The sequence below is a fragment of the Homalodisca vitripennis genome, chromosome 7 (assembly GCF_021130785.1).
Source record: "Homalodisca vitripennis isolate AUS2020 chromosome 7, UT_GWSS_2.1, whole genome shotgun sequence".
In the NCBI taxonomy this organism is placed as follows: Eukaryota; Metazoa; Arthropoda; class Insecta; order Hemiptera; family Cicadellidae; genus Homalodisca; species Homalodisca vitripennis.
Genome location: NC_060213.1, coordinates 53532791 through 53546768, shown reverse-complemented (window position 1 = coordinate 53546768; position 13978 = coordinate 53532791). Strand labels below are relative to the sequence as shown.

Sequence of the window (13978 nt, the reverse complement as noted above, 5' to 3'; positions counted from 1 at the left end):
ACAGACACTGCAATAAAAGGAAGGTGAATTGGAGATAAACTCAAAATTCAATTAAATCAACCCTTCCTACCATATCTATGTTATGTGTAAATAAGATGACTAGTATCACAATAGTGAATGGTGGGACCTAAAAAAAATCAGATAGTATGACTGATCATAATCCACATATCCGAGTTGAGTGAATTAAATAAGACACCAGAGAATCCAAACAGCACTCCCTCTTTCTCACTTCCCTCTTATTCTCAGATTATTTCTACTTATGTATTTTCCCCTAGTGATACAAGCAAAGATATTTCCAATTCCCGATGGTGGTAAATATACTGGTGGAATAATAATTGTGCAACTAGTTGTCTAAGAGCTCCAGTGTGAAAATAAATGTTAGTTATTGTCCTTTGACGTTTTCAGAAAGAGAAGTTTGTGAAACTGCTGGATCAGTTGCACAACTCTCTGCGTATCGACTTGTCCATGTACCGCAACAATTTCCCAGCTTCCAGCCAAGAGAAGCTGATGGACCTTAAGTCCACCGTGGACCTTCTCACGAGCATCACCTTCTTCCGGATGAAGGTACATTGATTGTTATTTACTGCAATATACTTTTTTAATGTGAATTGAATTATGTTAGTAGCAAAATTTAAAGAGGTTCTTATTCTACTAATTAAAGTTAGGACTAGGAAGCACTCTCCAATGGACATCCTGAAGACCAAGAACAGGATTGCTTGATGGTCTACCATGCAGGAAGCAGCCATGGTCATCATTGTTTGGTTTAATTATCTAAGAGTTACAGCTCTAAATTCTTATAATGTGTTTTTTTTTTTAATACTCAATCAGATGGTATCTAATTTGAGAGTTTATATATCACCTAGTAGGAACTTTAATACCACAGTCATACAAGGCTATGAACAAAAATTTATTTCTTCTCTCTCCTGGACGGTTTCACCAGCAATTTCCACAGTGTGAAGAATCCCACGCTGAAATTAATTTTTTCTAAAAAAATAATTCATTTTAGGAAAAGTACAAGGTTCCAAACTACTTTTATTTTTATACTAAATCTAACAATGTGAGCAAATTTCACATTTCACGTGGTTTTAGATGGTGACATTTGAAATAGTTTGATCCATTTTAAGTAAGATATACCCTGTGTACAGACATCTTTGGAACTTCTTTAAAAATAATCTTATATTGTTGAAAGTAAGTTCTGGTTTGCTTAAAACCCATATCCATGGAAGTTATATTGCTGGTTGAATTGTACTGCTGATATTAAAATATTAATTATCTGTTAACTTTAAAGGGTTCTAGTTCTAAAGCAGTGTATTTATGGGAAAAAACATTTTTTTAAGTTAAAGCCCTATTCTGCCCAGTGGAATATAGTGTGGGAGTTTGTGGTATGCACTCGGGTACACCCTGTGTATAATAAATTCAAATCAAATCTAATACCACTGTATTCATGGAATGTTTTACTATTCTAATAATGAATATACAATATAATGGATGAATATTATCGCTAATAACAACTTAGGATTAAATGAAACATTTCAAAATTCCAGGTGCAAGAATTGTCAAGCCCTCCAAGAGCCAGTACAGTTGTCAAAGACTGTGTCAAAGCTTGTCTCCGTTCCACATACCAGTTCCTTTTTGAAAACTGCTATGAACTTTACAGCAGGGAGTTCCAGGTAACCTATAATATTATTAAGGCCTAGCAATAATTAAAATTAATATTGGAAATGTATAATAGAAAGATAAAAAAAGATCAAAGATAAAGATAAAAATTATAAAATAACTTCTTTAAATACCTACACAAATATGATCCCTATTGATATCCTTTATAATCAATGTTGGTGCAGTGTGTGAACGCAAGATATAGACTGAGTGACTTGCCTTATTGTAATTATTGTTAATGGTGTTTAGTTAATAAACATATTTTTATGATAACTATAATTTTGTTCTGTTAATATTCAAAATTGGCTTTAAAATATTCAAACAAATTGTATTAGATATAAACATGTTCAGAGTATTACCTTTGTGTATTAGTTCCTTTTATACTAATCAAAAGTGGTTTGGATTTTGTGTTTGAATTTTTTACGAAGTTTAGATCTGTATTTAAAACCTAAAAAATATTTAAATACATTCCACTTTATTTATTTTTTATTTGGAACAATATAAATAATATTCAGCTTATCTAAAAACTACTGTAAAAGATAAGTACCTATGTAGTTGTAGTAGAATCAATTATTAAAAATTAAAAAGTTACAATTTTGCAAAATAAAAAGTTTTTTGTTATAAAGCAGTTTTGTAATGCTAAAGCTAAAAATAAATTGTTTAACATGGTTATGCTATTAAAGCAATGGCATGTACCATGATATTAATAAACTCATTGTATGTGTACAATATTTAAAGTGTTTATTAAATTGTTAGAACTAGTCAGTCTAGCAAAAAACTGAAAAGCAAAAAAAATATATAAGTGTATTGTATAAACTGTAATCATAACAGATCACATTGATGCACAAATTAACTGTTATCTAAGAAATAATAACAATAAATACTGTATAATTTATTCAATATTTATAATAAATAACAATAACAGTAAAGGAATAAATAATAATTACTATGTGACTTCTATAAGTAATCATAGAGTATCTCATACCAGTTTTAACTAATAACATTATTTTACACATTTTAAAACTAGTCTAATTTTAAATTCTTTTTTTAGGACAAAAAAACAGTGTCACTTAGGGTGTGTTTTGGGGGTAACATGATACTGGGAGTCATTTTGGAGTAATAAAAAAATCTAACCTGTGACTGTAGTACCTGTTTTATTTCTGAACTTACCATATCAATAATCTTGGTGTAATTGAATTAAACTCACTGGCTTTTTGTGGTGTAGATAATCTACAGCATATCACTTTGTAGTATTTAGTAAACTAAATAAACAAAGTGCTGGCATTGCATTTATCCTCTGAATTGGAGCCTTTTTCAAATGCTAATGCAGAAAATGTTTTCAAGGAATTAACTTATATAACACACATACACAAACATATGCGTGCGTGTGGCATAGCGATTGAGAAAAATGTCAGCACTATTATGAATTCTTCAGATAGGTATAACTATATATTATCTGTATTCCTTGATACGAGGAAAGCATTTGATGTTTTGGATAGTGATATTCTTGTTATGACAATGAAAGAAATGTGGAATAGGAGGTTGAGCTTTATAGTGGTTGGAATCTTTTTGTAGGGGTAGAAAATAAACTGTTAAGATAAATTAGGCATTAGGGACATGGTTGAACTACAATATAGGACAGCACAGGGAGGTGTTCTAGAGCCAATAATATTCTTGATATTCATAAATGACATGTTATGTATTTAACTGAATTCAAGAATATTCGTATATGCCAATAACACTGCCCTTGTGGGTTTAGTGTACAGTAAGGAATTGCTAAAAAGAAAGGTTAATAGTGATTTGAGTAAACTTTCAACATGGGTAATTGACAACATTATAATAAACAGAAACAAATCAAAATGTTTAGTATTTTTTGATACTAACCTGCCTATAGGGAACAACTGCAAAATAATGTTCAACTGTTAAGTCATAAACATATAGTTGTAAATATTAATGCACATGCTCCAGCATAGAAGTTGTAGAACAGATGAAAATATTTGAGACTTTTCATTGATCAAAAACTTAAATGAGACCATCATGTTGATTGAATTTCATGAATAATGGTACCTACATAATTTTGATGCTGCGATATGAAATTAAAAGACTAAGGGACTGCAATTTGGAAGTAGACACACAAAAATGTAGTCATAGTTAAGTTATAGAGTAACTTTAATGCCTACACACGCCATTTGTGTTGTCTGGGTTATTCTTGCATGTAAAGGTGTTGTATATAACCAAATAAAGGATTTCTAACTTCTGACACACACACACGTACACATACTTTGATATTTATCTATGTAAATAATTAATTAAAACAGTGGAGTAATTTGATAACATTTTCAAATAAGTCTGGGGTCGTGTAGGTCAGTTTGGGGCAAGTTACTTTCTGAATTAGGCTAGGGGTAATATGATGGCATGTTGGTGGCAACACTGACATTGAGAAATAGGTTATGATAACGGGGTCAGCTGCTAGGAAGTTGTGTATTGTGTGTTTTAGTTTAATTTTATCCTATCAATTTAGCGCCATTAGACATAATATTATAATTATTAATCTTCTAGCTCCTGATCTTAAGCTCCTGACTCTGACCCTTGAGAAAGGTTTTATAATTAAGGGCCTGACCATCGTGTTGATCATATGCATAGTTGTGTACAACTTATTCATTATGAAATATGAATATTATTATTACATCAAACCAGTAGATGGATCGATGGATCATGGATGTTCAATGTTCATTAATAATGGGAATGGATAAATTTGAGGTTAGGTAAGCATATCTCAGTGTTCATGAGAATTTAAAGCATTACACAGGTATTAATCATAATAACCAGCTAATGTTATTTGTAAGAAGTGCATGATTGTTCAGCTCATGATAATGGTCACATTTTAATGTGTGGCAAACAATTTGCAGCATCTGGAAACTGGCATGCTAGGGAATTTGGATATAGGGTCAAATTTCCCTTTGGAAATCTGAAAATAAATAGTATATTTATGTTAATGTTACTTAATTAACAGTCATAGAAAATCTGTATTTTAAATTTTTGTATCAGGTTTGTGTTCAACTTTTCAACATTTATATTTTGTTGAAGGCTTAAACTGCATGCAGTGTTGTAACTTAACAGTAGTACCTATAAACAATTTTTAATCAAATGTTTTATTTCCATATAACTTTATAATGAAGTTGAAAGTCAGTTAAATTTTGTAAAATATTTGTTATTTACAAACGTAAGAAACGGACTCTGGCTCTGAGATGTCCTTCAATAAAGTATTGTTTCGCAGGTGGATCCCAATGAACCCAAGAGAGACCCGGAGGACACAGGACCAAGACTGGACTCCTTGGACTTCTGGCACAAGCTGATAGCTCTTATTGTGTCTGTCATAGAAGAGGATCGGAACAGCTATGCTCCTGTGCTCAACCAGTTCCCTCAGGAGCTTAATATCAGTCAGGTAGGTGCAAACCAATCATGTAATTCAATGAACTTGTTCAATTAATTAAGTTGCATGAGCTTCAAACATCAACTTATCTTGTCTACAAAGAACATGAAAATTACGCTCTCTAGAATATCACTTAGGTAAAAAAATCTGTAAACTGATTTAGTGACGAGTTGTAATGATAATAAATAAACAAAATATTTAAATGGTCATAAAAGGATCCTTAAAAAAGTGTTTTACTTGTTAAGGATTGGAGCAATAAGGATGCTATACATAAATTTATTAAATAATATAAATATTAAAACACGTTGCCAATCTTATAATAATCTCAGTATTTAAATTAATAATTACATTATGTTAAATGATAAAGTGTACATAACATTTATTTTATGCTTAATAACAAGACTTGTAATTTGATATAACTTAAGTTTTTTTTTACAAATCATAACATAACTTGATTTCTGCTTGAGTCTGTAATATTCTATTGCAATATTATTTTTATTACTAGAATCAACACTACTAACTAAAGCAAGGTAGAAATACGACCCACCCGTGTAACAGGCTTTCCAGAGGTTTAATGAAAAATTTCAAGTCCATAGCTTGTTTTATTACAGATAGAACAAAAGACAATTATATGAAAACGAAACAATCTCCTAGCAAGAAAAAGGGAAATTGTTTCATCCTTTTGATTAATAGGCTTCAATGTGTCTCAGCCAAATTCCATGGTTAGACACACACTATCATAAAACTCACACGTAGAAATGAAGTTTAATGCAAAATTTCGAATCTACAATTAAAATCTTAAGATATGTTGCAACATGACACATTCACATTTTTGTTTATTAATTTATGACTTATATCAGTGTTTGAATAATAAAGGCCTAACCACCAAGTCACCATAATGTTGTAGGCCTATGTGTTAGGATAATTAGGCTTGTGTCAGTTTATGTGATACATGTAAAAATATCTTATGACTATACTGAATTTATTTACAAATTTAAGTATTCTAATATTTTCTTGTTGCCATCATAGTTACCCATAAGGCCGATGTAAACATATTCGTTACCGCTCAGCCAACTCCCTTGGAGTGACATGAACAATCGTTATACTCAGTATTTCTCATATAGAAATTAAGCTTCATGCAAAATTTAAGTCAATAGATTCGTTTTTTTTTTTTTTTAAGATGACGTGCATACACATAGACAGAGAAAAATATAATTTGCTCAGCCTCTCAAGCGACAGGCTTTGCGAATAAGAGGTGGGATTTTGTTTATGATATTAAGGCAAAACTATAAATATGAATTGGTAAAAGCTATTAGCCTAGGCTTTCTTCCACACAATACGATATCATTAGTTTTATCCCAGTCCTGTTTCCTTAACCATATTTTATATTGATTGCATAAAAAAATTACAGATTTTATTGTAACTTTTAGACACACAATCCATGAAAATATTTACAGTGTAAAATGTCCATGACTTAGAGTTTTTAGAGTTTTGTCAGTAAATAAAACTAAACCATTTCTGGGTACATGTATGTGTACCATACATGATCTATAATAGACCATGATGACCTGTCTAGAATGACAAGAATGTGTATGAAGTTTATTTCTGACAATGGAAGGATTGTGAAGGAAACAGGATTTTTCCGGACATTTGCCATCATTCAGTGAAACAGAAATGATGGCAAATGTCTGGAAAAATCCTGTTTCCTTCAAGAATGTGTAGCTATATGTTATCCCAGGACTTCATCAGCTAAAACTAATTTCAAATAAAAGTATAATATTCAGAGTAATGAAAAAAAATATTTTAAAGCAATAACTCGGCTGTATATATTCAATATATGATATTTCTAGGAATATACGATAATGAATGAGTAAAATTTCACAATGAATGTAAACTGTGATAAATATATAAACTCTATTCTGTTGAAAAAGCCAGATCACATTTGAAATTGAGGAATGAGCAAAATTTAACAACGTATGTCAACCTGTGATAAATATGTAAATTCTGTTCTGTTGAAAAAGCCAGATCACATTTGAAAACTCCAAGAGCTGAAACTTTTGCCTTTTAGCCAAAGGTGAACCCATTGCAAAGAATACAAATTTTTTAATGCATAAATAGTGCAAAGTAACATTTATTATAGCATTTAAAAAATAATATGAGAGACAATTTTCTGAATATATATATTGTTTTTAAAAGCTATCCCTTTTGTTAAAAAAATTTTAAGATATCACTATCAAAAATATTTTATTAATTTTTTAACACTTCCTGGAGGTATCATCCCTCAGGCAATATACCAGCTGTCCATTTACAGAAATCTGATAAAAACAAGAATGATTAGTATTTAAAAGGCTGTTTATATTTATTTATAATTTCCTGTAAAATATTTTATCGAAACATATTTGACACCAACAACTAAAGTCAACCGGGATGGGTCTGTTCACAGCTGTCAGCAGGCACGATGTGGATGCAGTTTGGGATGGACCAGAAGTACGCTCTAGAAGAACATGAAGCCAACCGACAGAAGGTTGTGGTGCAGCCCGTCAAGTCTTCCGCTTATATGAATCTACATTTTAAAGTTAAGTGGCTGTACACCAACTACGTGAAGGATTGTCCCCCATTCAAAGACACTGTGCCTGAGTACCCAGCGTGGTTCGAGCCTTTTGTCATGCAGTGGCTCAATGAAAACGATGATGTTTCCCTGGAATACCTCAATGGTGCTTTCAACAGAGATCTCAAGGACGGGGTGAGTAGGAGTTAGTTCTAAAATTACTTATATTAAATCATCTATAAACTCGCAATTGTGATTAAAATTTACTAACTACCTATGTTAAATTAATATCAAATTACTCAATTTCATGGTTTTACATTACACTAACATTAGAAGAAAGAAATGGTTAAAAAGATAGTAGACCAAATGGAAAAGAAAGAAAAAATAGCTGTTGTTTACGTAGTAATGAATAATACTAGAATTCACCCAGCTCCCACACATGTGATGGGTAGGTGGATTATCAGACTGCAAGCTCATGAAACTTTTTTCATGTACTCCAAGTTTTTGATTTTGTACCATGCTGCCTTGTTGTTCTTTGTTGTGTGATTCCTGCATAGGCTACGTTTAGTTGATTCTTTTCACTGTAGTTACACTACTTCTGTATTTAAGTTTTATCATGCTAGTTAATTGTGTTAATAATTAACTTTGGTTGTTATCTTGTACAACATAGTAGAATTTTTACAGCTAATTTGGAGAGCTCTAATGGTAATTCCACTGAGCAGTCAAGACAGTACCATCGTTAAGACTTTAGGAGGGGGGATATAAAAAGCACACCACATGGGGTAATGATATGGAATATATCTGAATAAATCTAAATTTGTATATTGTAGTTGGGCCTAATTCAAATTAATACTAATGTATTTTTTTTTAAACTTTGATTACTGCTATACCATATTTTAAGATTCTTCAAATTCAAATTCCAAAACACCATTATTCCAATTTTGATAATGTTTGGTAATTTTAATACAAAATATTGCCCAATGTAGATTAGTTTTTTTTAATAAAATTCCAAATGTAGTCTTGTTTGTTATAACGAGGGAAAGATTTCAAGTGTTATAATTATGATGATGATTTCTGTTGACTTATGTAGATGATTCTTGGGTTGTCCAGGATGTAATACAGTTTGATACGTACACAAACTATATACGGTCATGATACCCAGATCAGCAAGAGCATCCCTCACAGAATCATTCCCCTTAAGTTTTGAGAATAATAACAATTTTTTTGTGCTATTAAAATTTTGTCTAGGTTTGTTTTAGTAGTAACCCCATAGACAGCCTCGCCATAGGCTATATATGATAGAATTTGGGAGAAGTGTATTGTTTTCATTGTCTTAATATTGCAGAAAATGAAACTTTTTAAAGCAAACATTCCCAAAGAAATGTTTTTTAATATTTTTTCTATATGGAGGTCCCAGCTGAGGTTTTTATCTATTATAAACCAAGAAATGTTGTGCTTTGTTCCTGCCGAATTTTCTGACTATTAATTAAGATTTTAGGTTCTTCTTTTAGTTTTTGTTGTGTGGTAACAAAGTAATAGAGGTTGTTTTATTGAAATTGAATAGAAGGCATCTTTCAAAAATCCATTTACCTTTACTTCTTGAGGGTTTAATTTACATGTACAGCCAGAGGAATAAAATAACATTTAAACTGAGTTTGAATTTGTTCTTGTTATCAGTAGTTAAAAATGGATTGACAAGTGAAAAGTTATGTTTAGCTATTTCCGAAGGCAAGGTGACTCAATAGATCGCCAGTTTAAGACATTTATCAACTGTTTGACTTGGATTGTGTAGATTCAATGTAGTAATATGTGCAATATTTGAAGTTAGATCTTTCAATTTGAAATACCAAAGTTAGGAATTGGATTAGAAAACATGTCTTATTTCATAACTTATTGACAGTTTGGGGTTCTGTGTTTTTAAGATAGTTCGGGAAAATACATTTACAGTATTCCGACTATACGTATTTAATAATTCTAAAATGTGCCTTCTGCACTGTACAAAACCCCATATTTTTACCTATTGTAACAGTTCAACATTTTGAAGTACGGAGCTACCTTTACTCCCATTAAAAATGTTTATAATACGAGTTTTCTACAGTTTAAGGTACCAAAACTCAGATGCATAACTAACTATTGGGACTTTACTGTATTGGGGAAGGCTTCACATTATTTATATACTTTACTATTCATATTCTCTTCAATCGAGGCTTGAAATATATTCTGTTCTACTATCAGTTATAATAAATTTACAATATTTTCCTGAGCAGAAGGCGGTTACCAAGGACTTTACATTGCCCTGTCTGAGAATCACAGGACTGCCATATCCATGCTCATGTTGTTATAAAAATATATTCCAGAACTTGTACAGTAACATTAAAATTATCCAGTCAGCTATAATTTGCACTACACAACTGATTTTCACATTTATTTCTATAAATGTGTTTGCTTAGCATTGAAGCAAGGAAAAAGAATAAATTTTGTTCACAGTACATAAAAAAAAACAATATAAATGCAGACGTAGAACATTTGTCAAGTGGATGTGACATCCAATTTAAGATGTATAGAGTGTAGTTGTTCTGCTGTCAGACTGATGTTATTTCAGTTCGGTACACAACTGCAACTGCTGTCGAACAAGCAGAGAAGATAGATGTTTATTTTGCATGTCATGTGTTTAAGGCTAGTATCCCTTTGTCCATGTATTTATATGGATATTGTAGTGTTTTTTACTTTTAGTTTATTTTGTTTCAGCTTTTGTTTTTAAATCACCTTTACTTGTTTTATTCTTGGCTCAGTGAAATATATTATAAAAAATTAGAGGGATGAATACAAACAAAGATTGTTAACTTTTTTCTTTCTTAAAGTTGATTGAAGGAATTTAAAATTTATAAGTATGTAATGGTTTAATTTGGTAAAGTAAGGGTTTGAACAAAAGGATGGTTACAACAATTAAGTATGAATACTTTAATAAAGAGTATTCTAGAGGGCTTGCATAGTAAAGGAAACCAAAGATATACATAAAAAAACTATCGTTGTGAATGGATCCAAAAATCTATTATTTTTATAGTGTTTTTTTTTCCATTGGAACTAAACCAATCGCTATGCTAAAGCTAAAAATTTTTAGACAGATTATGAAAAAACAAATCACACAAAATTAAAAACGTTTTGTTACTGTTATATTGCAAAAACTTGACACTTATGAAGGTTAGGAAGTTGTTGCTTATTTGACACCAGTTGCAAAGTTGAGAGAATAGCATAAAACTACCTATACTTCCAAGTATCACATCAAAGGATATTTTCATTTTATATAATATATTAATGAATAGCTCGTATTTATATACTGTGCTTGTGCTCTATTTGAAAAACATATTGAATATGCAAAAAAGATTTTACAAAATAATATCAATATGAATATAACAACACTTTTATATTAGATACAAAGTTTAAACTTTTTAATTAATTAATTTTTGTTTGCTATGACTTGCAAATTTGAATTTACCTAATAGAACATAAATTTGGGGTTACTATGATATAGCATTTGTTGTGTTTGTATGTAAAGCAAAAATTTCATACTGACCTATCAAAAGACCATTTTGTTTTTGGTCAATTTGAAAATTTTTATGTATGTAAAAATGTACATCTTATATATTTTTACATAGTGTTTCAATGTTTTATTAATAGATTATAATGTCTACGACTTAAAAAAAATTGGTACATGGCCAGGGAACAAATTTGTTGTTTAGAGCAAAAACTTTTTCAGCAACCACTAATTAAATGTGCAAATTATATATGTACTTGCCAACATAATATGCAAGGTGTATCAGATCACCTAAGGGGTATGTTTAGTGGAGAAGCAATTATACCTAAGCCTTTGCTTTAAAATATGTTCCTACTAATCAACCATAAAGAATTGTTTTAAAGTATTTTATACATTTTTAACAACTTGATTTTGATTTCATTTCATTCTTCCCACAGTTCCAACGTAGCTCGGAACATGCTCTGTTCTCCAACTCTGTGGTGGATGTATTCACGCAGCTCACACAATGTTTCGATGTTGTCTCCAAACTCGAATGTCCTGACCCTGAGATCTGGAAGCGCTACATGAAACGGTTCGCCAAGACTATCGTCAAAGTCCTCATCGCATATGCTAATATCGTCAAGAAAGAGTTCCCCAACCACCTGAAAGATGAGAGAATTGTAAGTTTTCATTGTTTTTTGTACTAAATATCCTATTAGAATATATTTGATAAATACAGGAGCAAGTATAAATTCATCCCTTCACACCAATAAAACATAACATCAAATGTCATTGTGTTGATATAATAAATGTTTATAACAATATGATATTCTTCAAGATCTTCTAAAATCATCGTTCAATCCATAACATAAGATCTAATCTCTACCAGTTAGTTACAGTGAATCTCTATGAATGCACTAAGTCCTATACAAAACTGTATGTCGACAGTAAAGCTTCACAATATTTTCCAGGCGTGTATACTGATGAACAATATCCAACAATTGAGGGTCCAACTGGAAAAGATGTTTGAGTCCATGGGAGGTGACAAGCTGGAGGAGGATGCAGCAATTATCCTGAAGGAACTTCAGCAGAATCTCAATGTGTCCTTAGATGATCTTGCGACCCAGTTTGCGCTGAGGTGGGTTTTTCTTTATCGTTACGTTTAAAATAAGTATTATAATTTTGCTTTTTATTTAGCAATCATTTTGTTCATAAGTTGAAGTTTGAATTTCCTATTTAGTCTCTGTACAGTCTGTAATGTATGAGACATACTTCTTGAAAAGTCTTAAAAAAGAGAATTGGCCGTTAGAATATTAAAACTTATTTTCATGCATCATTTTTAACTGTGGCCAATCCCTGTAGTCTGGAACCAAGGATAACTCAGAGTGTGAGGGAGCTGGGTGATCTCCTGCTCGCCATCAAGGGTGGAGGCCAGGTGACCTTAAACCAGCCGGCACAGCGCAATGCAGTTGCTCAGGAAGCTGATGAGGTCCTGCGTCCACTCATGGATCTCCTGGATGGTATGTCTTCTTTCGTAATGGTCTATTTTTGTCACATCCTTCCTAATAGACAGCCTTAGAGGTAAAAATACTACAAACTCACCTAATCATATTATTCCACATTGCAGGAAAATTATTGTCAATGAAAGTGCACAAAGAATTAAAATAATATTAGTGTACTTCAAAATGTTCTCTCTACACAAATTTTTACATTGAATATGCAGAAAAATGCTACTACTAACGAATAGATTACCACTACCACGAGACTATTTCTGTAAGTGACTCAGAACCAAATCTAACAAATCAGAAAACCAACATTGAGATGCCCCAATAAGTTGCGCAATAGCAAAACAGAAACAAAATAACAAAGTAAAAATGATGAATAAATCTTCTCTATGAAAGTAGGAACAATGAATAAACTTCACTTTGAAGGTAGAAAATATAGCTGAAATGACAAAAAACACTAAAAAGCTCTTAATTACTTTCAAAAGCAGTTGGCAGACCTGTTCTTCCTGCTCAGATTATCATGTGAATGTTTACAACTCTGTTATCTTCTTTTTTTTTTTACCTAAACCTCTTACCTTTCACAACCCAGAAATCTCGATTCCTTCAGGTCCCCTAGCTCAATCAACCATTTGAGATATAACCTAAATTAATGTTATGTTTCTGCGTATATGGTTTGCGAACGCTTAAAAATTCTTTCCGGAAATGGAAGTAAACTATTTTAAGAAATTGGTAAAAGTGGCGTTGTTGGCAAATTCAAATGTTACATCCACTGCTATTCTTTTATATTTTCACTGTACTAGTTTTAATAACCCAATTTTTAGATCAAATTTTTATTTCCCTGTGGCTTTAGCTTCATGTATCATTGAACCAAGACACTATGAATCAGGAAGATTAGCTAGATAGGCTGTATGTATGTAAATTCTAAAATTTATGTTTACTACTTTTCTCACAGTTTGTTTCGCAATTATAGTAATTTTAATTTATGATCCCAACAATGATTTATAAAAACAGGATAGTTGTATGCATAATAGAAGTTTATTAACGTTAGATTGTGCAATTTGTTTTCATCAGGTTAAAACACATTCAAACTTATAACATTCAGAGGCAGGAATGTTATAAAAAAAACTTAAAAATATTTCTTACAAATCATTTTTGGCTCTGAATGGTTAGGGTGATTTATAAATTGTACTGTCTTTCCTCACCAATCCGAATTATAATTTGTGACGGTTATCGTTCACCACTCCAGGCATCTTCAACTGTTATTTTTATTTGGTTAATACTAGCTTATGATACAGTTATATGATATTATTTAAGAATATCAA

At 31.3% G+C, this 13978-nt stretch overlaps 1 protein-coding gene across 7 annotated transcripts in view; it reads left to right on the top strand.

Annotated features, from left to right (window-relative positions):
* Nucleotides 1-13978, top strand: part of LOC124365823 — a 213786-nt gene that overhangs the window by 165977 nt on the left and 33831 nt on the right. For all 7 annotated transcript variants that reach the window (XM_046821868.1, XM_046821866.1, XM_046821867.1 and 4 more), the window contains 7 exons: nt 406-564; nt 1545-1670; nt 4934-5101; nt 7533-7832; nt 11610-11831; nt 12123-12289; nt 12514-12671. In XM_046821868.1, coding sequence (XP_046677824.1) covers nt 406-564; nt 1545-1670; nt 4934-5101; nt 7533-7832; nt 11610-11831; nt 12123-12289; nt 12514-12671 — 1300 coding nt within the window. The remainder of the gene's footprint in view (nt 1-405; nt 565-1544; nt 1671-4933; nt 5102-7532; nt 7833-11609; nt 11832-12122; nt 12290-12513; nt 12672-13978) is intronic.